The sequence below is a fragment of the Macrobrachium nipponense genome, chromosome 21, assembly GCF_015104395.2.
Source record: "Macrobrachium nipponense isolate FS-2020 chromosome 21, ASM1510439v2, whole genome shotgun sequence".
Taxonomy (NCBI): domain Eukaryota; kingdom Metazoa; phylum Arthropoda; class Malacostraca; order Decapoda; family Palaemonidae; genus Macrobrachium; species Macrobrachium nipponense.
In genome coordinates, this window is record NC_087212.1 from 25,072,493 (window position 1) to 25,098,570 (window position 26,078).

General features: G+C 44.7%; 1 protein-coding gene across 1 annotated transcript in view; it reads right to left on the reverse strand.

Moving 5' to 3' along the window:
• Positions 1-26,078, reverse strand: part of LOC135197854 (spatacsin-like) — a 443,463-nt gene that overhangs the window by 307,221 nt on the left and 110,164 nt on the right. Inside the window, 1 exon segment of the mRNA XM_064225036.1 lies at positions 4,433-4,639. Coding sequence (XP_064081106.1) covers positions 4,433-4,639 — 207 coding nt within the window.

Sequence of the window (26,078 nt, forward strand, 5' to 3'; positions counted from 1 at the left end):
TAGATTTCTTTCCTCTTCTTTTCCGGTGGATAGTCTTCCGTGATATCTTCCGGGCTAGAGTCCAAAGCTGGCGACTTCCATGATCTTTTAGAAGGTCTAGACAGCTTGTCAGAACTCCATCCTTTCTTTGAAGAAGAATTGGATGACGAAAAACACTGTTCCAGGATGCCTTTCCAACGGCTATCCTTGGCAGTCTGGGACGCTACTACAGATCCTGCCGAGGGGACACCTGACCGGTGGGGATTCTCTGAAACCTCCGTACGGCTTTCGACATTCCTTCTCCTCTGGGCTTGTGAGCTTGGAAGAGGTCTAGACCTGGGAGCGAGACAGAGCCGATCAGACGCACCCTCCATTTCACTGGGAACACTCACTTTGCTTACCTTCTAAATCCTTCAATTTGCATTCCATCTTCAAAAGGGAAGCCTTCAAATTTGCAATTTCCGATGTCGAACTTGCAGAATCTGATAATTGAGAAGGTAATGCTGTATGGGAGGAAGCAATTATATTAGAGATAGGCACTAGACTACTAACTGGCTCGTTAGAGACCGACCTACTCAGACTTTTGGAAGAGGCTTTTCTAGCCCTATCCCTTTCCAATTTTCTCAAATATGAGTTAAGAACCTTCCATTCTTCCTCATTTAAATTCTTACATTCATCACATGTATTCGATTGTGAACATTCATTCCCTCTACATCTTTTACAAGTAGTGTGAGGGTCTACTGAAGCTTTCGGTAGTCTCACATTACAACCTTCATCCACACACACTCTGAATGAAAAACTAGAGTCAGACATTCTAAGAAAAATCCGAAAAATCCAAATCCAAATTCAAAAAAGAGTCCACAAAAGCGTATGCTAGGCCAGAGATCCAATACGTCACCAAAATATCAGTCTAGAAGATCAACGGCGATGAAACACGAAAGTCAAAGTCAGGAGGAACTAGCAACGATGTTACTAGAACCGGCGACAGAGAAAATCTGGTTCTATAACGGTGATGGTTCCTATTCCTGCCACCCAGCGGCAGGGCGGTAGATCACCTGACCTACCTGTAGCGTGTGCCGCGAAATTCGAATTTCTGTCGGGGACGACGGAGTCTATAGCTAAGTATATATCTGACAGGGAAGTTGAATGTATGAAATGAAAAATTTTAAAATCAATTTGTATTTTTCATAGCTAACAAACCTTTGGTCTTAACAATAGGATATTTTCCAAGTGCCAGTTGGTAACCAGTTAAAACAATCAGAGATTGTAAAGCAAGGAATCTGTGAGATCTGGCAACGCCTGTTTGTACGAGGTGAAAGCTGATCAGAGACCACACATTCAACCTCGTGATGCACCTGTCTTTTCCTAACCACCTTGGGGACTTGATGCTTACGCTTTGCTCTCCTTCCAAGCTGGTTTTTTCTGCCTGTTCTTCTGTTTTTTTCAGTGTGTTTAGTGTGTATTTGTTGGTATGACTTCCTCCGAGTCTTCACGGCCTCTTCAACGCATATGCCCGGGCATTCAGGGGTTCCTGTGCTCTAGGTTTTTGGCGTCGTCAGCTATGAAACCGCGTACAACTTGCAGTAGGTGCATAGCTCATTTTTGTACGGTGACGAATCCCTGCCCGTAATGTCATGCCTGGCCTAAGTCGCAGTGGAGGTTGTTTTATAGGAAGAGGGAACATTGCAGAGTTTCAACTCTTCTATCTTGGGAGGGGTTTTCTTCACCTCGTCTGGACGATTTGGCTGCTTTCTCTCCCTCGATCACTCTCCCTGATGCTAGTTCTGGTGTTCCTGTGTCTCCTTCCTTTTATTCCATTGATTCATTGATGGAAGTAACGGGAGTGCCACAGGGTGATTTTAGGTGTAATGTAGTCCCCTCTACCTCAGGTTCCAATTTTCTTCCTGGGAGGGAGGAGGCTGCCTCATCTCATTTCCTTATTTCAGATTCGGAGTCATCCAAAATGGCAGCAGTCTGGGCGTCTTTTGGTCTACGGGGTTCACCCTCCTTGGAGGGTTTGTTGTCACATTTCTTGGAGGCTCATTCCGTCATCCCCCCCCAACAGCCACCACTGCTCTTCTGCCTCCACATGGACTCCTCTATGTTGGCTCTCGATTGCAGCCATCTTGTGGAAAATAGCTTACGGTCCCTGGGTATCACCTTTTCGCTTCGCCAGTGAGGCCATCAACTAGCTCTGGTCATAGGGAGGTCGTGATGTCACTCCCAGCACCCTCTCAAACTGTGACGTCAGTTGAAGCTGTCGCTCATCCTCCCGCCACTATGATGTCATCTCTTCCAGCTATGATGTCGTCATCCTCTCTTGCCGAGCCATCCAAGGCGTTGTGTCAAGTGTTTTGGAAGAGAGGTTTTCTGCCATCACTGCAAAGGAGACAGTGCGTAAATTAAAGGTCTGTTCTCCACCTCCTGCTTCTAAAGAGATCTTGTAGGAAGGGAGATTTATCTCCTCCACCTTCTTCTCAATCACTGCCTTGTCATCGTATCAGATGTTGGAGGATCAAGGACTTTGTGATTACATCTTCTGCGAGCGGAGGGAGTGCATCACCTTCTGCCTCTCCCGACCGTGTCTCCCCCATGCACGTCCATGGTGGTGCAGGTGAGAGGAGTGCTTTGCCAGCTGCCCCACACAGTCATGCTTCCCCATCACAGGTTAGCATTCATGGGATTGACAATGGAGTCTGCAGAAAGGAGCTATCCTCTTCTTCGTTACATAGTCAGGTCTCCCCTATGCATGCTGGTAACGCGTCAACATGGTCTCTTCATGGCCATGTCTCTCTGCATGGACGCGTTCATGACAGCATGAGAGTTAAGTCTCCATCTTCCGTACGCGGACGTCTCAAGGCTTGCATGTACGTACTGATGTTGTCGGAGGTGCTCCTTCTTTGTCTGCCTTGATTCCAGTTCATCACCGTAAGGACGATAAGGTCGAAAGTTGTAGAAACGGAAGTGGTCCAAGCTGTATGTAAAGATTCATCACTCAACAAAATGGTGGTTGATGGTCGGGAGCGTAAGGATTCCTTGGCCCATGGACGGGTTCCTCATTCACCTGAAAGAAGTCTTGATCATAAGAATTGTTCGCCAGAAAGAAGCTCTCTTCGGTCACGTTCTGTGTCTCAGGACCGAGCTCAGTCGACATCTCACAGATGTGCACTCAGCAAAGGGTAGTTAATCCATTAACTGGCAATTTTGCTGTACAAGGAAACTATTGATGTACTACTCCATTACGAAACAACAAAACAAGGAAAAACTCACCCTGAAGCTTTCGACTGGAGCTACTAGACTTTCAGTTTGGATACTGAAGTCCAGTAACTAACCAGCAAATATTGAACATCTGCTGCCGACACCCGATGTTATCAACAGGAGTCACAGAAACGGAATGAGTATGGTCTGCTGAGTCATTTCCTAACCCTCTCACTAGGGGCAAGGCTGGTGTTGCTACCGTGAAATTTGAATCTAAACTGCTGCAAATAAGTGAAACTAATATTTACGTAATTACTTAGTAAGTTGCTTATAAAGTGAATCCTCTGTATTCGCGGACTCCAGATTCGCAGAATCACGTATGTGCGGACTTCTCTCTGGAACATATATCACCATTATTCACGGAAAATTCGCCTATTTGCTGTATTTTTCTATGAGAAATATCCACAATATTCATGTTTTTTTTATCAATTTCATCACAAATTACACTTTTAGTGATAAAACTAGTAAAAAAAAAAAACAGGAATAAACATTTTCAGTGGGTTTTTTCTCAAGTTTTACCTAACAAAATAGGCAGTTTTAAGCCTTTTTATAGGGGTTTCAAATATTTGCTGGATCTAGCAATTCACAGGGGGGGAGGGTCTGGTACCTATTCCCCATGAATATGGGGGAAACATTATAGAATTACAGTATTATGTGCATTATTACATGGCACCGAAAAACAAGAATGTTTACAAAACATTCAACATGCTTGTAAAGTCTCTGAAGTAAATAACTGATCAAACAAGACTACCTTTTGAAACTTCCCTCTACAATATACAGGCAATCCCTGGTTTATGATGGTTCCATCTTATGGCATTCCGAGGTTATGACGCTTTTCAAATATGTTCATCAAAAATTATTTCCAGGTTTACAACGCATGGTCTGAGGTTATGACACTTATAAGGCCGATCAGAGAAGAAATGACTCCAAAAAGACAAAATAATCAATATTTGGAAGGGTTTTTTTTATGAAAAACACAATAAATACGCAGTTCACCTAATTTTCAAAACACCCTAAGCATTAAAAGAAACTTTTTATTATGATTTTTAACGATTTTTGACAATGTTTCGGTTTATGATGCAAAACAAGAACGGAACCCCTGTCGTAAACCACAGACTACCTGTATACTACTGGTAATCATCCATAATACCAGTGCATTATTAAAATAACCTCATATCAAGCTCAAAAAGGATACAAAGATCATTTCCAGTTACAGGTTGTACCAGCACTCCTCCTTGACCCAGATGTGCAGTGCGTACTGGAGGGGTCCGTATAACACCCACCATGGTGGGCCTCCCACCTCCATTTGTAGCAAGGATAGCCAATCGGTCGCTCTGAAGCTGGAGCAAAATGTGATCTGTATTGTAGCCTAAAGTTTTTGGGCTGCGTAAACTGCGTATACCTGTAAAATATAAAGATGGTAGTTTAATCACACAGCTTCAGTCAATACAATATATTACAATTTTAAACCTTTACATACATATTTTACATTTTTAAAGCCATATTCTATCAACACAAGAAAAACAATAGTTGAGGAGCAAAAATCTTGAACCTTCAAGGTAATTATTACCTGTGTATAAAGATTGGATTGAATTGGATAACAAGATTTGGTCTTAAACCTTATGGTCAACAACTTGGATATACGTAATCATAACAAGTACCAATATCTACAAGCCTATGCAATCTTCCATATTACAGAAAATAAGCAGAGTAAAGATGATCAAATGCTTGTTCTAAGGACTAACTATAAACCATCAATTCTGCATACACTAGAGTTTGGGAGAAAATAAAGTCCATTATTTTCATTAAACTACAAACTTCACATTTTTACCTCTTGTGAGGCTGTCCCCATGGGCTTTTTTCTTTATATATACATTAGACATTATTTAATAAATTACCATGCAACTTTAACCCTTAGTGGATGGGCAAAAAAATCAATATGCAACTAACTTTGAGGTCAGCCAATTTACGAAAAAAAACATCAGTGGAAACAGGAGGATATGCAAATGCACATGGTGAGAGAACAAAAATTCTAAACATTTTCCCTACCTTCCACGAGAAGTTGAAAATTACTATATTTACAACCCCTTGTGGGGACCTCTTTTACAAGAATCATCAATTTTACCGATATGTTTTTTCTAATAAATAATTTTATTTTATTTTGTAAAATTATAATTATAGCTCACATAATATCAAAATATATAATAAATAAAATCAGTAACAAATTCTTAGCATATTTGTTGATAAATATTTACATAAATTTACTGACACCGAAGACTCGGTAACTTTTTTTATTATTTGTATGTTTTTTTATAATATTTCTTTGCACTTTTCTTTGAAAAATTACATTTACAACTGACATACTACTGTAATAGACAAGAGAAAACCAACCACAACCCCTTGGTATATTTATGAGCAAATGTACAAAAAGACGTCATGTGAGACAGAGATGCAGTACATTCTCCCTTGAAGCAGAACTGAAGTCCTTAAATACCAGATTCGTGATTTTAGCCAGTTTAAAATTTGCCATTAGTAAATTTATGGGCTATAGAAGTATTGGCACCTCTTTCCCACCCCGACTCTTTCCAAATTGATGGCGCTTAATACTGCTTCCTTACAGGATCAATCCATCCACAACCCCAAACCTCTTATCACTACTCCTGAGAAGCTATCAATCCCTTAAGGATAAAGGTTTCAATGACCGAGTAAACCGAAAAATGATATTTTTGGGATAAATTAAAGTTTTATATATAATTACCAAGTAATTACATTGCTATTAGTTTCACTTGTCTGCAGCTAAAATTTTGAAATATGCCAGTAGCGCTATTTTGCTTTGGGTAGGTGACTAGGCCCACCCAATCTCGGGGAAAGAGAGGAACAAGCAAAAGAGCTTCAATTTTGTTATGCCTTTATGTTCATGCAATAGGAGAAGGGAGGGCTCTAATCATGTAATAACTTGGTGAGGATATACAGTGGAACCTCTACATACGAAAGTCCCATGTAGGAAAAATTCAGGTTGCGAAAGCAAAGACATAGATTTTTTGCATCTGTGTACGAAAATAATTCAGGTTGCGAAAGGGTAAAGTCTGAGATTCGCCCGGGCTGCCGAGAACAATTTTAAAACTAGCGCACCGCCAACTCAGTAGACTCGCCACCATCCTCCCACTCTCCCATTGGTTCCTGATGCTAGTCACCGCCGTAAGATCCTGCTCTCCTATTGGTCAGCATCTGTCCCATCATGCCTCTATGTAAATGCATTCCTTGACCATTTTTTGCGACAGCGTTATCATAAACACCTGGAATTCGTTCGTTCACATATATTTCGCTTGTTAACGTAAATTTGTGTTAATGATTTCGCTCTCGTTGTACTGTAAGTTACTTTATCGTGTTGTGTGTGAACTTAACTGTACTTACGTTATTAGCCATGGGTCCCAAGAATGTTGCTGAAGTTCACGGAAAGAGGAGGATGCTTTCTATGGAGAACGAAGATGGAGATAATCAAGAAGTGTCAATGTTTTCTGCCATTTGTTAATGTGTTTCATGAAGTTAAGTGTTCATGTTTTCTGCCATTTGTCCGTCACTTTCGGACATCACTTCACTCGAAAGGTAAGGTTCCACATCTTACTACATACGTACGTACATGTACATACAGTATTTCTTGTACCCTGTACACTAATACACTTTATTTACAGGTACAGTCATGGTTATGTTAGGTATTGAATGGTCCAAATTGTTGTATTTCATTGTTTATTGGTTTGTAGGGCTTGGAACGAATTAGGCAATTTACATGTAAAATGTAGTTCTAGATACGAAAAAATCAGGTTACGAAGGCCGCTTCGGAACGGATTAATTTCGTAACCTGAGGCACTACTGTATTACCATATTTGAACTATTTCTTGTTGACCTATGGAAAATGGTTAGAAGACGAATGTGGTGAGCACTAAATCTGTTGACATTTGTATTTTTCATAGCTACAAACCCTCGGTCTTAACAATAGGATAATTTCTAGCGCCTAGCTGGATGTGGTAAAAAAGCAGATGAAAGCAAGGAATCTTGTGGTATCTGGCAATGCATACGTAGATTGGGTGAAGAGTGGTCAAACTCCGAACATCTACACCAGTCTTTTCTTTACCGCCTGGACTCGAGTTGGGTTTTTTCCTCTCTTGGCCTTTTCCCCGGTTTTTGCCCGATTCGTTCCTTTAGTGTGTTTGTGTGTTTTTACCTAATATTATGGCTTCTTCTGCTCCTCCTTGACGTCAGCGTTGGTGCCCCGGAATTCCTGGATTCCCGTGTTCTCATTTCTTGGCTTCATCAGCAACGGACCCTTACATCACATGCAGTAGGTGTCGTTCCAATTTTTGTACAATTACGAATCCTTGTATGGAATGCCAGGTATGGCCTTTGGAGCAGTGGAGGAAGTTTTATGGTAAGAGGGAACATCGGAGAGTCTCCACTCTTCCTTCTTGAGAGGGCTTTGCTCCTATTCCCGATGTTTCGTCTTCCGCAGTAGTCAACCCCCATAGTAGCGTTGCCCCTGCTCCTCCTTCCTTTTCTTCCATTGATTCGTCGATGGAAGTATCGGGAGGTCGCCAGGGTAATATTTGTAATGTAGCCCCCTCTTCCTCGGGAGTTTTTTTGGTTCCCGAGAAGGGTGAGGTTTTTTCAACATTCTCTTCTCTTTCAGAGTCGGAGGCGTCCAGAATGGCAGCGATTTGGAAGACGCTTGGGCTAGGGGGTACCCTGTCCTTGGAGGGGTTGCTAGCACATTTTGTGGAGGCTCGCACCCCCGCTCCCCGGTCCAGCCAGGCCATCCCCCCTTCTCCCGGCCTCGTCTCCACAGGTAGGAGTAGTCAGCTATCTTGTATTGCTCCGCCGGTGTCTGCCATCGCCTTGTCTCGGAGTGATGCTGCGGCGTCAGCCCCATTGTTGTCATCACGGGGCCCATCTTTGTGTATTTCTCCGCCAGTGGCGTCTCTTTCCCCCTCGCTCAGAGGTGAAGTCATGACGTCACCACCGCTTGTGACGTCACTCTCATCGATGACGTACCTCCCAGTCGCCTCCTCTGAGCCGCCTCTCTTAGCCACGACGTCATCTCTGCCGCCCAGATCGAAACATCTCCCTTCCTTGTCTCCGGAGCCTTCTCTGGCACATCAGTCAGAGATCATATGCCAGGCAGTGCTTCAGAGGCTGGACTCTGTTTTAGATGTGATTTGGCTGCCTTATCGGTTGGGAGGACTGGTAGGAAACGCGTTGCTTCGTCCCCGCCTTCCGAGAAGAGTGCACACAAGAAGCTAATGCTGTCTTCCTCTCCCTCTTCCCCCTCTATGCCTCGTAGGCGTATTATGCGTTGGAAGGCTATGGACTTTGCACATCCTTCGCCGCCGAGGGAGGAACAGCATGGACGTGTTCCCAAGAGTGCTGTGGTTTCGGGCAGTGTTAGTGTTGTGTGTTGTGTGTTCTGCAGGGGTTGCTTCGCCGCCGAATCTCGTACATGCAACCACCCCACCCCATCCTTGCACATCGCGAGCGTGTTGCAACCTCCCCTGTCCGTGCACGTGATGGTAGTGCTCCTTCTCCTAAGCCTATTCGTCGCCGTAAAGATCTGAAGGCGCCTGTTAAGAGGTTGAAGGTAGTGTGCGCGGAGGTGGTGCAGCCAGAGTGTTTGCTTGTTTCCAAGTCTTCCAATATAAGGGATTCTCCGTCAATCTCGAGTGCTCGAGTTTCCTCCCCATCTCACGTACATACGGCCGTGTCTGTTCATGGACGTCTGGAGTCACCTGTTGAGGTAAGTGATGTGCCTAATGTTACAGTGGGTCCGTCTCGGAGGCTGACGCTTGGACCCAGCCCGGATAGGCTAGTAGGGGTTTCAGACTTTTTTCCTACTAACCATTCTGTGAATTTTAGTGAAGAAAACGCGTTAGAGGAGCCTACACATCCTTCTCGTCGTCGGTCGCCGGTGCCAGAGCAGGAAGAAGGGGACACACAGGAGTTTCTGTCTTCCTTTTCAGAGGTTGTTGATCTCATTCGTGGGTTCAACAATTTGGAAAGTAGGACTCAGGCTCGGTCGTCTTACACTCCTTCTTGCTTGGAAGCGTTGGTGGGAGCTGCTCAGGACCCCAAATCATCTCTCCAGCTGCCGTTGTCAGGGCACATTCAGTCGGTCTTGCAGAAGGTTAACGCCTCTGTTTCTTACCGGGACGGTTCACTTTGCTCTAGAGGCTCTACCAAACTCCTACCCCCACCTCTCACAAGACATAGGAAGTACTAGGCTACGAGCTCTGCGTTTTTGTTGTCGCGCCACCTTAACCCAGACGTCATTCACCTGAAGCCGGGTTTGACTTTGGAACAGGTGAGGTCAGTGGCTCCGTCCTTATTTCCACAAGACGCCTTAGCTTTGGAATCTACGGCGGCCTCCATGTTGCAGATGGTTTCTTGGCTGGACCTCTGGTCTGTGGTGATTGCCAAGATAGCTGCTGACAGGTCCCCTGATGGGTTGGTGAGTGCCGCCTCGCTTGCCAGTCTTTTGCAGTCCGGGGGCAAGGCATTTTCTTATTTGGCTCACCTCTGTGCCAGTTTATGGGCTAATCTTCTTCTGGTTAGGAGGGACACGGCTTTGTCTGGGATGGATAGGTCGCTCGACACAGAGTCTTTGGTGGCCTTGAGGAACGGTGATCTGTTGGAATCGCAAATTTTTGTTTCCACGGACCGAACTCAACAATGCGATAGACCGATGTCAAGCTGACACCAAGGACTGACTGGTGCACCAAGCCGTGTCTAAATCAGAGTCCCGCCCTCGGAGACGTCTGGCCCCCCCTCCTCCCCCAGTCCAACAGCAATCGAGGAGATCGTCGCCTGGTAGGCCATCGAGGACCTCGACTTTGGCAGGGCCTTCCCGTTCAACACAGCCCAAGTCTCAGGATCAACGCCCCTTTCGCTCTCGTTCCTTTAAACCAAGAAGAGGCCACAGGGGCAGAGGTCAAGGGGGCCGTCGGTAGGTTGGGCGCCTCTCCCTCTCCTGTGCCACGGCTTGGGGGGTGCCTGGCTGGCGATTGGGCCAAGTGGCAGGGTTACGGGGCGGAGAAGTGGGTGGTAGATGTCCTTCGGGTGGGATACCTGTTGCCATTCAACTTCTCTCCTCCTCTGTCGGACAAGCCACAGCTCAGGAAGACGTATCCCCCAGATTCTCTAAAGTTCTTGGCTCTTCAGGAGGAAGTGCAGAAAATGCTGGACAAGGATGCGATAGCGGAAGTAGCGTGTCCGTCCCCGGGGTTTTACAGTCACATCTTCTTGGCCCCCAAGGCGTCAAGAGGATGGAGGCCTGTGATCGACTTATCCACCTTGAATCGCTTCATCAGGAAGACACGGTTCAAGATGGAGACCCCGCGCTCGGTGCTGGCAGCCGTGAGGGAAGGCGACTTCATGCTGTCGATAGACTTGAAGGACGCATACTTCCAAATCCCTGTTCATCCCATGTCCAGGAAGTTCCTTCGCTTCTCTCTGGCGGACAAGATCTTCGAGTTCAAAGTTTTGTGCTTCGGGTTGACCACAGCCCCTTAAGTGTTCACAAGGGTCTTCTCTCTCGTGTCAAGTTGGGCCCATGCTCGGGGGACCCGTTTGCTGAGGTACCTCGACGATTGGTTGGTCTTGGCAGTTTCCAGGGAGAAGCTGCTGCAAGACAGGGATCATCTTCTTCGGTTCTGTCTGGACCTGGGCATATTAGTCAACCAGGAAAAGTCGAACCTCATACCCACTCAAAGGATTCTCTACCTGGGCATGGTCATCGATACGACAGTGGCGAGAGTTTTCCCGTCGGATCAGAGATTGGAGAAGTTGCGGGCTGTGGCGCGCAACTTCCACTCAAAGTCGCATCAGTCAGCTCATCAGTGGCAGGTTTTTCTGGGAGTGCTATCTTCCCTGGAGAAGCTGGTCCCTCATGGGCGTCTTCATCTTCGGTCTCTGCAATGGAGACTGGGGGAATTCTGGTCTCCGGCAGGGGACTCTCCCCTGTTTATGGTCCCACTGTCTTTGAAAGTGGGAGAAGACCTTCGTTGGTGGTTGGACGACCAGAATCTATTGATGAGCATCCCTCTGCGTTCTCTCCCTCCGGACTTCCTTCTGTTCTCAGACGCCTCCCTCGCAGGTTGGGGCGCGCACTTAGGCGGCCTCATCGCTTCAGGCGTTTGGGGTTTAAGAGGACAAGCAGCAGCATATCAACGTCTTGGAGTTGAAGGCGGCTTTCCTGGGTCTGAAGGATTTTCAGGGGATGGTAGAGGGTCACTCTGTCGTTCTCATGTCGGACAACACCATGGTGGTAGCCTTAGTGAACAAACGGAGGCCTAGTTTCTCGGCATCTTCATGCCTTGACCGTCGAGCTTCACCAGTGGGATTGACTCTCATGGAGACAAAAGGAAACGTTCTTTGTTAAGGAGAATCTACTGTTTCAAAGGCACCTTCAAACGGGCTGAGTTTGCTGTAGAATATTCCAATGGAATATTAAGGTGTGTGCATATGTTCTGGTGGGCGGAGCCAGTGAGGAATAGTTTCTATCCTTCAAGATTAATACTTCTTGGATCAAGGGGAAAAACATAATGTAGAAAACTCTGTTATGTGTAGATCAGGAGTTATGAAATAAACAATGTGTTAAGGCACAAACTATCTTAATCAACGAACTCGTTACATGACAATGACATCATCTAAAGGGAGTTGTGGTACAAGAATACTTGTTCACTAATATGTTTTTTTTTTTAGTGATTAGATCCTTCTCTATTATGTGCTGATGCCATGAACTTTCTTTTTAGCATTTTATATGCACTGACTTACTTACGAGATTTATTTCTGGGTTCGACCTGTGTCGGCTGGTGAAATGTCCCTGTAGCACACATTTCTAGGTATAAATAGATGCTAAATATACCAGAGAAAAAGCTAAATGGAATGCTGAAGTTACTACCTTCAGCTCGCTCACCCATAGGGTGTCGGTATAAACACAAGGGCGAGTGGAAGCCACTACTACAGGTAATCTGCCAATTAGAAGACTCCTCTCAAAACCCCTCTCTAGGTAGGTGCCATTACAATGACTACTTTACGTTTACCTTCCGCTCGCTACTGCTACAACTCCCGCCCGAAGGCTACATTCCTGTATTAGCACGCTTCAGTGTCCGCACGCGCTTTTTTCGCTGTCCTCTTCGAGCATTTTTTGGCGAAGCATGTTTACCCCAGAGCCCCAAGCTTCTTCATCTAAGTTGAGTATAGGCGGCCCGCGGTTAACGGCGCAATCACTCAACGGCGAATCGGTTTTACGGCGGTCGTCAAAAATAATCATTAAAAAAATAAGGCATTTTAAAGGTATCTTTACAGCACAAATTTCAGTTAACAGCGCCGCTAGCGCCGTTGTTTAACGAGTTCATACATATGTAGAAATGCCATTCAGACCATAAAGGTTATGCAAATTATATTATGTAGGTATTAGGGTAAAATATATGTCTCTGATGCTGTTCTATGCCAAAAATATCGAGTTACATAAGTGCAAATTTAGCTATGGATGTGTCGATTCATAAATGTTCATGCTTTTGTTTAAAATGTGTATGAAAATGTATTACGTGAAAGGCATTTTTATTTATGTACAGAAATATGATACAAAGGCAGCTTTTGAAACTGCCCTTCACGTTATTAAATACGATGTTTTTTCATGTTCTTTCTTGTAAGCCGCCGCCTGCCGCTCTCCCGAAAATATCGATTTAAAAAAAGTGCAAATTAGCGATCGATGTGTCGATTTTATAAATGTTTATGCTTTTATGTTTAAAATGTGTATGAAAATGTATTACGAATAGGGTATTTTTATTTCTGTGCAGAAATATGATAAAAAGGCAGCTTTTGAAACTCCCTTCAAGTTATCGACTACGATGTTTTTTTCAAGTTCGTTCTTGTATGCCGCCGTCTGCCGCTCTTCCGAAAATATCGATTTAAAAAAAGTGCAAATTAGCGATCGATGTGTCGATTTTATAAATGTTTATGCTTTTATGTTTAAAATGTGTATGAAAATGTATTACGAATAGGGTATTTTTATTTCTGTGCAGAAATATGATAAAAAGGCAGCTTTTGAAACTCCCTTCAAGTTATCGACTACGATGTTTTTTTCAAGTTCGTTCTTGTATGCCGCCGTCTGCCGCTCTTCCGAAAATATCGATTTAAAAAAAGTGCAAATTAGCGATCGATGTGTCGATTTTATAAATGTTTATGCTTTTATGTTTAAAATGTGTATGAAAATGTATTACGAATAGGGTATTTTTATTTCTATGCAGAAATATGATAAAAAGGCAGCTTTTGAAACTCCCCTTCAAGTTATCGACTACGATGTTTTTTTCAAGTTCGTTCTTATATGCCGCCGTCTGCCGCTCTTCCAAAAATATCGAGTTAAAAAAAAAAAAAAAAGTGCAAATTTAGCGATCGATGTGTCGATTTTTCAAATGTTTATGCTTTTATGTTTAAAATGTGTATAAAATATATTGCGTAAAGGTATTTTCATTTTTGTACAGAAATAAGATACAAATTAAGGCAGCCTTTGTAACTACGCTCCACATTGTCAGGGGGATGGTTTTTCATGTTCGTTCTTGTCCGCCAGTTCCGAAAAATGCATTGTGTTATTTTATTAATTACGCATCTTTTCCATAAATCCTTTAAAAAGTTATACATTATTTCACTGTATCCAAGAATATTGTATGTATTCTCATATTATTGTATTTTAAAATACTACGGCAAACTTAAGCCCGTATTCCGCGGAGCGGCCAATGTTGTGGTTTGAAATCAGCTGATGAATAAGAGTCTGTTTCACCATAACGCAATTCTGAGCGAATGCTCTTGCTTCTAGTTAGCATAAACGAATATCTATATACTTAACTTATATGAGACAAAGTTATTTTTCCATATACAGCGTGTTTTTAGGTGGAAATATTTATTGAATATGTCTCGTTGTGAATGTGAACTACTATTTTTTTTGTTAACAGATTACGTTGGCGGCATGTTTATTGCGTAAAAAATTACGTGATTCCGTTCGCAATACGTAATCCTTTATATCATCGTAATATGAACTTTACGTTATTTATCATAATTATATCGGCGTGAAACCAACAGTAAAATGTGTTCTTTCATGCTCAGTAGTTTTGATTAAAATGATTTTATCCCAATTTTATCTACAGTTGTGTGTGATGGCAGACGTTTACTGCAGTTTTATCCTTGTTGCCGATGTACGATAATAGTCATTAGCAGCTTGAACAGTTTTCTCAGCTTCAGTTATAACTAGGTTTAAATTTAACGGTATATTTCCCGATTGATCTTTAATCTATATTGATCTCTCATCTATAGCGAATAAAGTTACAGTAACCTCCCCGTTAACACGAGGGTTACGTTCCTGGAGATGTCGTGTTAGCCGAATTCGTGTTAACAGGGAAGTATTTCTCCATAAGAAATAATGGAAATAAGGGGGTTAACGTTCCAGGGCAATGGGAAACTTAATCTATTTTGGGATTTTGCCAGAAAAAAAAAACACTTTATTTATATATTTTTATATATTTATATATATTTAAAGGTCACAGAAACAATAAAAACACACATTCTTACCCTAGTTGTATTTATTTAAGAAAATACTGTTCAGTAGTTGTAACGCACGTAAACTAGTAAACACTATGACTCATCACTCCAGTCCCCACACTCACCTCCCTCTCCCTCCTCACTCGACTGTCCTTCCTCGTCCCGCTCTCTCTTCTCACCCCCCTCTCCCTCCTCACCCCCTCCCCCTCCTCACTCCACTGTCCTTCCTCGTCCCGATCTCTCTCCTCACCCTGCTCTCTTCCCTCGGCCTTCTCTCTTCCATCAACCAGAACTGTTTTTTTTATAAAAAACTGGCTCAGTTTTGTTTGTGTTGTTTTCTTCTTCTTTTGTTCAAGCATTACTGTGTAGCAGTTCAGTTCTGACATCACCTTTCTAGCTATTGTAGCACTCCTGTTGATGTTGGGATCCTTGGCTTCTAGGATGTCTAATGCTCCTCGTATGGATGACAGCGCTTCTTCAAGATCACTTTTTGTTAGCATTCGCTCAGGCTCTGGGGTGGGTGCTGTAGGCCGTGATGCAGCTGCCTCCAACTCTGCATTTTGTAGCGTCTCCATCTCCAAGAGTTCTTCGTTTGTCAATTGGGTGCCATAGTAAAGTATGCACTATTATGTTAACCAATGCTAGAATATATTGGCTCTTCTCACTGCGAGGGCTGGCTTCACACTGAGCCAGCAGGCAAGAGAGAGAGAGCGCGGGAAAGGTGGGGTGAGTCAGACTCTCGCCACACCTCCCGCGCTCTTGCTCTCAGCGGAAAATTCAAATCGTGTAACATCGAATATTTCGTGTTAGCAGAATTTTTCTGTATGATTTTGAACTCGTGTAAGATCGAAATCGTGTTAACAGAACTCGTGTTAACGGGGAGGTTACTGTATTACATTAAGATATCTCAGTTCTATTCTATACATAACGCCATTTATAAAAAAATACGGTAATGTTGCACTGTAGTACGATGATCGAAATACAAGCCAAACAGATGTTATCCAGTTCGGTTGTACTTAGAAAAAAAAAAAAAAAAAAAAAAAAAGTCGTTTCTCGTTCGGTTGTTCATGGCTGTACACGTTCACGCAACGAGTATAACGTTAAAACCATACTTTCATAATTCTCTTTTGCTGTTATTGAACTTATGTAACTAGAAGATGGATAAAGTTAGGCCATTGTAATTTGATCTCTCATAAAATCGAACTATCGTAAGACTAATGATCGTAACCTGAACACTACAGCTACCTGTACACTGTATAAACTTTATTTAAGGCAACAGTCTTATCCATAATAGATTACTGCTGTCCAATATATTCATCCGCCTCAGAATCTGCATTAAAATCTCTCGATGCAGTGCACCATGAAGGCGTGCGATTGTGCACAGGAGCTTTCCGATCGTCCCCAACAAACTCACTTTTGGTGGAGGCAGGTGTTTTGCCCTTAAAACATCACCGTAATTTAATAACAATACAAAGAGGTCTTTCAATGCAAGCAGGATCGTCTCCTGCAACTTACTGCTTCCAAAACTGTAATCAAGTAACAGCAGTTAATAGTACTAGCTCTTTCCCAAAAAGAGCTAGATACATAATGAACATACATAATATGAATCCAATTTTTCACCCACCAATGGAATTGCCACCACCATGGATTTTAAATAGAGTAAAGATATGTACCTCCCTGTCTTACCTACTCAAAAAACAAATGACAAGTACGGAAATGTACCGCCAACATGCTTTGGAGCACATTAGAAGAAAAGGCGACAAATTTATGATATATACAGACGGCTCCAAAAATAATGTTGGAGTAGGAGCATCTGCATATTCGAAAAATATGTTGAGTAAAAAAAGCCTACCTTCAATATCATCAGTATTTACTGCTGAAGTCACAGCCATACAGATGGCTCTAGATATGATATCTGAGGCAAAAGCAAGTGTCTCTGTTATTTTCAGTGACTCACGTAGCGCTATAGATGCAATAAGACAGTATAAACCAGGAAACCAAATAGTACAGGAAATTCAAATAAAAATTCATCAACTCCTCCAATCAGGAATATCAATGGAAATATGTTGGATCCCAGCACACGTGGGAATAAAAGGAAATGAATATGCAGACTCTGCTGCCAAATTAGCCTGCACTATCCCTCCAACAATTTCATATGCCCCAGTGTCAGACTGGGTAAAATCAGTTAAAACATTAATTTACCAGGATTGGAAAGAAGAATGGGCCTCTGTGCCAACAACAAATAAACTTAAAAATATAAAAACTGATGTCTATGCATGGAGGACATCCTCACAGGAGGAAAGAGCAAAAGAGGTGATCCTAGCAAGGCTACGTATAGGACACACAAGATTCTCACATGGTCACTTGATGTCAACACCACATGCTGACCCAGTGAAATGTAACAGATGTCAAACACCCATGACAGTACAGCATTTGCTTGTTGAGTGCCCAAATTGGACCCAGCAAAGATCTATTTATCTGCGGAGTTCGGAAATGAAAAATATTCTTGCGGAAAGCAGGGATTTTTCAATTAATAAAATCATAAATTTTTTAAATAAGACGGGTTTTCAAATAAAGTCTAATTTTTTTTTTTTTTTTTTTTTTTTTTTTTCTTCTTCTTCTTCTCAGGATTGATCCCTGAGAACCAGCCCGAGAAGAGTCTACTTGAGACTCAGAGGTCTGGAAAAACTAACACCTATTAATAATAATAATAAACTTTATTATATCTTTACATACTCTAGACACCCACATGTACTGTACAGTAAATTCTATAGTACTATACTGCATAAATATAATTTTACTTATTGCGCCGTTGTGGGATTACGGCGCCTTTGACTGGTCTAGAGTTTCGAAAGAAGGTGTGCGGCGGCCGTAGGCTTTAAAATCGCTCAGCGTCGAAAATCGCTTGGCGTCAGTGGCCAGGAACGGAACCCTGCCGCTAACCGAGGGCCGCCTGTATTCCATTTTCGTTTTTGTATCTTGTGAGGGCACGATGCATCCCTTTTTTAGCCCTTACAGTGAATCCTCGGGTTATGCCGGTCTTGACTTACGCTGTTTCGTGGTTACGAATGCGCCCCCCATAAAAATATAAAAAATAATATTATGCGTCGTTCCGTCTTACGTGGTTTAGCGTTGTAACCGACGTAAACAAACGCAAACTAGTTTCAGGCGCACAGCGGAAGAATACGCTTTGTGGGGGAGAGGATGGCGTCGCTTCCCTACGCTCATTCCTCGCCCATACGCCATTTTGGTTGTTTACGCTGCCCCTCTCTCCCTCGTGTTGTATCGTTTTTGTAACTTTTTGCCCTTTGTTATGGCTCCCAAGCGCAAGGCGGACTCTTCTGATGGTAGTGCATTGAAGAAAAGAAAGGCCATCACCATGGAAGTTAAAGTGGACATTATAAAGCGATCTGAGAAGGGAGAAACGCCAACAAACATTGGCCGGTTGCTTGGCCTTAGTCGTTCGACTGTTGCTACCATTATCACAGATAAAGAGCGCATCAATGAACATGTGAAAGGATCTGCTCCTATGAAAGCGACAGTGATAACCAAGCAGCGTAGTGAAATGGAAAGGTTATTGGTGCTTTGGTTGGAATACCAAAATCAACGGCGCATCCCAGTCAGCCTTATGGTGATTCAGGAGAAGGCGAAAAGATTGTTTGAAGCATTGAAAAAAGAAAAGGGGGAGGGAAGTGAAAGTGAAGAGTTTGTGGCTAGTAGGGGTTGGTTTATGCGATTTAAGGCTCGGGCCAATTACCATAACCTTAAAGTGCAAGGTGAAGCTGCTAGGGGGGATGAGAAAGCAGCGAGTGAATTTCCTGAAGCGTTGTCTGAGATAATTAAGGAGGGGGGTTATTCTACTCAGCAAGTGTTTAACATGGATGAGACAGGTTTGTTTTGGAAGCGTATGCCTAACCGCACATACATCGCCAAGGAGGAGAAGTCAGCACCTGGTCATAAAGCCAGCAAGGAGAGGCTAACTTTACTTCTTGGGGGTAATGCTGCTTGCGACTTCAAACTGAAGCCCTTGTTGGTGTATTAGGCTGAAAATCCAAGGGCACTCAAGGGCATTTGGAAGGGTCAACTACCAGTAATTTGGAAGTCAAACAAGAAGGCATGGGTGACACTTGCGGTGTTTGAGGACTGGTTTGTAAACCATTTTGTGCCAAGTGTGGAGCGGTATTGCGCCTCCAAGGGTATCCCCTTTAAGGCGTTGCTAGTGCTGGACAATGCTCCTGGACACCCTGCCCAGCTGGGAGACTTTAACCCTAATGTCAAGGTGGTTTACCTTCCACCTAATACCATGGCCCTTTTACAGCCTATGGACCAAGGAGTGATTGCTTCATTAAAGGCCTACTACCTACGAAGGACAATTGCTATGGCTTTACAGGCAACTGAAACCAAGAAGGACTTAATTTTGAAGGACTTTTGGAAACCCTACAACATCCTTGATGCTGTAAAGAACATTGATGATTCCTGGGAGGAGGTTAAGCAAACAAACATGAATGGTGTCTGGAAAAAAATTTGTCCTTAATTTGTGAATGATTTCCATGGGTTTGAGGACAGTTCAGCAAGTTGTAAAGAACGTTGTTGCCCTGAGTAAGGAAATCAATTTGGAGATGGAGGTTGATGATGTTACAGAGCTGCTGGCTCATGGCGAGGAGTTATCTGCTGAGGACCTGATACAAATGGAGAAGCAGATCATAGAGGAAGAAGAAGCAGCACCCACCCCAGAGCCTAAGGCTTTCACAAGGCAGGACTTGGCAAGAAGTTTTGCAGAGTTGCAGCAAGCGTTGGCAACTTTTGAGGCTCAGGATCCCAACTTGGACAGGTTCACTAGGGTTTCCAGAGGCATCATGGATTTGATGCAGTGTTACCAGGAGATCTTGGATGAGAAGAGGTTGCTCTCTGTTCAGACTAACCTGGAGCAGTATTTTAAGAAGGTAGAGAGGCCTGCAAGAGATCCTGTACCCTCTACCTCAGCTGCCTCTGCTAATCCAGACTCGCCTGCCCCACAATCTCCAGCACCTTCTGAATGTTCTGCTAACCCAGACTCACCTGCCCCACAATCTCCGACACCTTCGAATGTTCTGCCTCACCTCCAACTCACCTACCCAGCAATCTCCACATCTTCTTCTGTAGGTTCTGCCTCACCTCCAGACTCCCTGCCCCAGCATCTCCAGCACCGTCTGTAGGTTCTGCCTCACCTCCGACTCACACTGCCCCAGCATCTCCCAGCATCTTCTGTAGGTGTTCTGCCCTCACTCCCAACTCACCTGCCCCAGCCTCTCCAATCATCTTCTGTAGGTTCTGCCTCACCTCCAGACTCACCTGCCCCGCATCTCCAGTCACCTTCCTGGTTTAGTTTCCTGCCTCACCTCCACACCAGACTCAACCTGGCCCCAGCATCCCCTCCAGGCACCTTCTGTAGGTTTCGCCTCACCTCCAGACTCACCTTGCCCCAGGCATTCTCAGGTATGTTCTGCATCACCTCAAGACTCACCTGCCCCAGCATCTCCAGCATCTTCTGGAGGTTCTGCTTCCCTTCACTAACCTCCCCCGGTCTCTCCAGCACAGCAGCTTCCTCTCCAGTGTGCAAGCCAACCAAATTAATAAAGGTAAGGAATTGTTCTCTCTTTGTTATTGATACGTATTTACATTAAATCATGTGGTATTTTTTTGTTCCGACTTTCGCTGAAAATCGTGTTATGACGCATCTTAAGAACGGATCAACGTCGTAACTCGAGGACCCCCTGTATTTAGTCCCTTTGTTCTCGCGAACCAGGGTGACGCTCCTTTATATCCGCCATCTTGGGTGCATCATTCGAGGTGTGCGTTTTTTCCCCATTGTTATTTTATGATGATTTTTGCCTCATCGTTTGCATTTCACTGTTTAGTCTAATGTTTTCGTATGCCCCTTCATTATTCTCACTCCTGTCGTTTTCTGGAGCATTGGTTTTACGATTTTTATCCTTACGCCGTAGGGCCTAACTCGTTCCTGACGTACTATGAGGATTCTTCTTTTATGTTTATCTTTCGTTATTTTAGCCTTTTGTGGCTCCCTTATTGTCCTCAGCCCCTCAGGAGCGTGTTGGTTTCCCTTCGTATGTACGATTTTATTTTTCATATGTTGTGCGTGAGTACTAGTGTGTTTTTGGCTTCTAGGCTAGCCAAGCAGTACGCCAGTTTTTTGTGGAGAGGGCGATTCCTCTCTTCTCTCGCGGTACTCATGCATGCATTCTTTTAGTGTGTTTTTCGATGTTAGTCAGTAATGCACTCGATTATATGCACGTTTGTGATAAATTGTTCAGATATTTATTTTCTTTTCTTGAGGTTGGAAGTCCTTGCGATGCCCTTCCCTGGCCTACCCGACCAGACCTAGGCTAGGTTTTGGAAGGTAGGCCAGGCAGTCTTGCCCCTCCACCCTTCGGCCCCATCCTTACTGCCTCCTGACCAGGCAATTATGCTTGCTGGGAGAGTGGTCCAGGACAGAGTCCCCCTCTTGTGTCATGTTTGTAGGGCCTAGACCTATCATACCTGACCAGATCGGAAGATTCGATTTTGGAGGGTTTAGTTAGGTTCTATCCGTCTGCTTCATGACGTCCTTTGGAGGCCATGTTAGCCTACCGGACCGGATCTGTACCAATCTCGGAGGGTTAGGCTGGGTTCTTGCTGGGTGCGTTCCCCTTTCCTCCTTTCACAGTTCTTCCAGTAATTCCTCATCAATTATTTTATGTTTGTCTTCTTGTGTCAGTTGGCCTACCGTCTTCTGCTCCCTTTAGTGGTAGGCTAGTTACAGCTCCCGAGAGGTGTTGGGTCACTGATCGGTTGCTGTGGCCAGGCGATCACGACTCGTCCACTCTCCTCCAGACACATCCCCCCTTCAACCCCCCTCTGCCCCGGTCTCGTTCCGGCGCTGCCTAGCTGGCTCGCTGCTCAAGTAACCCTACCGATGAACGACTGCTAGAGCGTATAGCTTTTCCAGGGGATTAGTCAGAGGAGATTGGATGATTAGTAATTTTGTAATCTCTTTTGGCATGTCTCCAGGCCTGTGGATCCTCTGGCCAGGTGGGGTCTACCATCACACCAGCCAGTAGGTTGTACGCCGGATTGTATGTGCCACTGCTCCGCCAGTCTGTTGTCTATTTTCCTCTGTGTTGTCACTGCCTCCCCACTCATGTGGGGGCGGACCTGGGGTTAGAGCTGCGTTCTAATTACCTTAGAATTGCTTCTCTTCCCCTATGCGATCAGACTCAGGCCTAGGTTTTACCTATTTTCCCTGTTCTGCTTGTATCAGCCCCTCCCTGGCGGCTTTTACTGTTATGATAACGAGGTTATGGACTCCGGAGTTGGTGAAGTCTTTGAGAGATCATGTTAGGGTATGTTTTATTTAGCCTCTGATGGTATGTCTCCGGACCCGTATTTGTTCCGGCGTAGTGCGGTCTACCATCACACACGCCAGAAAGTATACACCAGAGTTTATCGTGCCGTTGTTCCCGCCGCTCTGTTTTCCATCTCCTATGCTATCGCTGCTCCCCACTCCGGTGGGGACGGAACGGGGCTCAGAGAATGTGCCTACAATTGGTTATGTTGCATAACTCTGCTTCGATGCAATCAGACTCAGGCTTAGGTCTTACCTTATTCCCCTGTTCTGCTCGTATCAAGCCCTCTCCGCTTGTTATAGCTTTGCCGATCCCAAGTATGGACTCCAGACCAGGCGGAGACATCCAGAGCTTTATTAATTATAAGTAAGTTGAAAATTATACCCAATTTCGCCTTTAACTGGCTAAGTACCTAGTTGAAGTGTACTCATCCCGCCGGAATGAACTCCGGCAGCGTTATATGATGATACTCATTTGCTTTTTCAACTTACAGATGGTCCATTGCCAGGTAGCGGGTTGTCCGGCCGTCCTGCACAGGCCTTACGGGCATGAGGTCTGCCAATCCCATGCCAACTGCGCCATTCTTTTGGACAGAAGTATGGTTTGGCACCCGGAAGGCTGTACAGTGCGCTACGACCTGGTAAAGATCATAACAGACGAGTCGGTAGGTAACGTACTCACCTCGTTGTTTCTGTGAAATTTTTGTTACACTTTGACTTTGAGGAAAATTCCTCGACATTGGGCAATCTAATTTGATGATTTTTTACAGGTTAATTTGGCACTCAAGACCTCTTCGATGGCGTCCCTTAAGGCCTGGGTAGGGGCTTCGGAAGGAACGCGAAGTCCGGCCAACCTTACGTCCTGTCAGAAGAGCTGTGTTCTCTTCTTTACCCCAACGCTCTGTTTTCGGCAGTAGTACCAGCGGCAGTGGCGGCTCCCATTATTGAGGGCATCCACCAGGAGACTCAACACCCCCCGGAGGCCCAAGAGGGCTTGTGTGACATCGTCACAGAAGAAGTGGCAGCCATTAGTCTTCACCAAGAGCCTATGGCCACGGAGGAACAGGGGGTAGGTAGGGAGGTAAGTGAGGCAGGTAGTCTTCCTTTCAGTCCTACTCCTTCTTCTCCTTCTCCCTTCCAGGGCTTTCCTACGAAGTCCGCCCCCACTTGGGATAGATCGGCCTTAGTAATCCCCAAGGTCAAGGCCTGGAAGACGAGATCCCTGCCAAAGGTGGTTAAACCAACCAAGCCTTCCCCGGCAGACTACGCAAGGTTGTCATCGGCTCCCAAGCCTTCGACTTCCTTGGCTAGGGCTACTCCCCCACTCAAGGGGTCGAGAGCTGTCTTCCAAAGCCAGACGGGCGGAGTCTGGCTTCGACCAGGAGGCTTTCGGGAATCTTCTCATGCAGAAGATGAGCGAAGTAGTGGACTCGAGACTGGAATCGATGTCCACTCAGCTCGCCTCAGGTCTAGAGACTTTGGGTCAATATATCTTGTCGCTGACCCAGAGGTTACAGGCCCAGGAGGAATTAGTGTCCGGATTCCTCCAGTCCGGAACCACACCGCAGTCCTTGACGGTGCCGGACGCATCTAAGCTTCCGCCATTTGAAAACAGCAACCCGTGGCGGTTGGCTCTGCACGCCCCTTCCTCAGAGGGCAAGCTTACCATTGAAGGTTGAAGAACCCGACCGGTGGAAGACTTTGAGTTCTTCCCGGCAGGCCTTCAATTTCCCTTTCCAGGCTACGCTAGACTAGCCGAAGATGCGCTAGTCAGGGTAGACAAAGTCAAGAAGGAGACAGTTATCAATCTGCCTGGGTCCGCACCCTCACGGAATGGGAGATATCCCACCATCTACTGCTGTAATCACTATCACCACTGTTAGCCTGTAAGAGAAAGAAAATATTTTTTAAAGTAATAAGGATACTCCTCTCGCATCCAAGGGCACCGCCCTCCAAAATGAGAGGTCCCCCAAACACCAACACCACATGCCCTCTCTTCTATCTTCATCCGATAGCTAGCAAAAGGACAAAGGAGAAGAGGAATTACCAGAAGAAACAAAGGACAAACTTCCGAAGTTCCCCTTGGTAATTTCCAAAGCATAAGCGTAAATTTTGGATGAATACATGTCTTGTCCTAACGTTAAAGGAAGAAAATATGTACTAATAAAGATGTTGGCATATCCTTTCCGCCGACCATTAACAAAGTAGAAAGGCAGCTATCAAGGCTATCACAAAAAGTGGGTTTGCATATTAATTATTAAAGTCACTTAATTATTAATATTAAATATCAAACACAGTATACACATATTTTTTCAAAATAAACAAAATTAAAGATCCCACCTGGAAAATGATTAAGGCTAGTCAGCAAGAGCTTGCAAACAAACATCTTCATCAGAAGACGGCCAAAAGCAAAGTGGAGTGTTTACATCAGGGCAAGTGGGCCTAACCACCTACCAGACGGTAGTTACTGCCTAACCACCTTGTTCAAGAATTTAATGGCCGTAATTCCAGCCTACGCTGAAAGTAATTCCTCATGTAAGGGTTTGTATATCATGTAGGAACAATTCGTCAAACGATCATCAGGGTGGGGGCCCTCATCGACTCCAGCAGAAATCAAGGAGGAACAGATATAAAAACCTGTCCTAAATGCAAGCATTCAAGACTGGAATGTGAGTACAGTTCAACAAAATATACACTCGAGGCTCCAAAAATGCAAGAACCCATAGGGGACTGCGAATTGAAATCCGTCCAAAGGACAGAAAAAGCCAGGGAGACATAGTCTCCATATTTGACATACGATCCTTCCTCAATACATGGACATACATCTGGTATGACCCTCAGATCCCTCCAGGAATGTAGTCCCCCAATGTTGAATCCTGCAGAGAGCACTCTGCAGGATCCCTCCTATTCACCTTGCCCTTCCCAGCATAGCCATAGGAAGCAGAGGGAACAGGTGAGCAAGACTGGACACTCTCGCTTGCCTTGCTAGCAGAACTAGCAGGAGAAGCGAGTCACGGGCAGCCATCAACCTTTCCCGAAGAGGGGTACAAAACTCTTGTACGGCAGGCGAAACGTTTGCCACTACCAAGACCGGTTGGTCACGTGAAAGTGACTGTCGTCTGGGTGGGGTCAAGCGCACCTGACTGAAGAGGGCTGGTACTGTCCTCTGGCCAGCCAAGTCCTCGTTGAGGCCGAAACCTCTCACGAGGACTGAACGGGGGACCCCCTACTAGTATCAGTGTGTGCACGGTCCCACAGGACCGTCATGTCAACCCTGGGAACCGAGCAATCACCGTAAGAGCGATCACCGGCAAGGTGTGAGTCACCTGAGCGACTCACTCCTTTCTTCCACTCCGTGCCCAAGTCGTGACAGTGGGCGGACTTAGCGTTACTGACTCTGGATGCAAGCAAATCCGAAGATTTACGTGCACTCGGGGACTCGCAAATGAGTGCCCGACACAGAATTAGTTGTAATTCTGGACTTGTCTCGTCTCAACTCGTACATTCGTTGCAACAAGTTCCGCATGTTGACAGTCTCGGAGGTACTTCCCTGTGGGGCCATCACCACCTCTATAGATCTTACAGACGCTTACTATCATGTTCCAATAGCAAGGAACTTCTCTCCAAACCTAGGCTTCAGGCTAGGAAACCAAACTTACTCATTCAGAGTCATGCCATTCGGGCTCAACATCGCACCCAGAGTATTCACCAAACTAGGAGAGACGATAGTTCAGGAACTAAGAACTCAAGGAGTTATGTTAGTAGCCTATCGAGACGACTGGCTCATTTGGGCAACCAGCGTCGAAGAATGTCGCAAATCAACAGCCAAAGTGATAAATTTCTTAGAAATTCTGGGGTTTCAGATAAACAAGGAAAA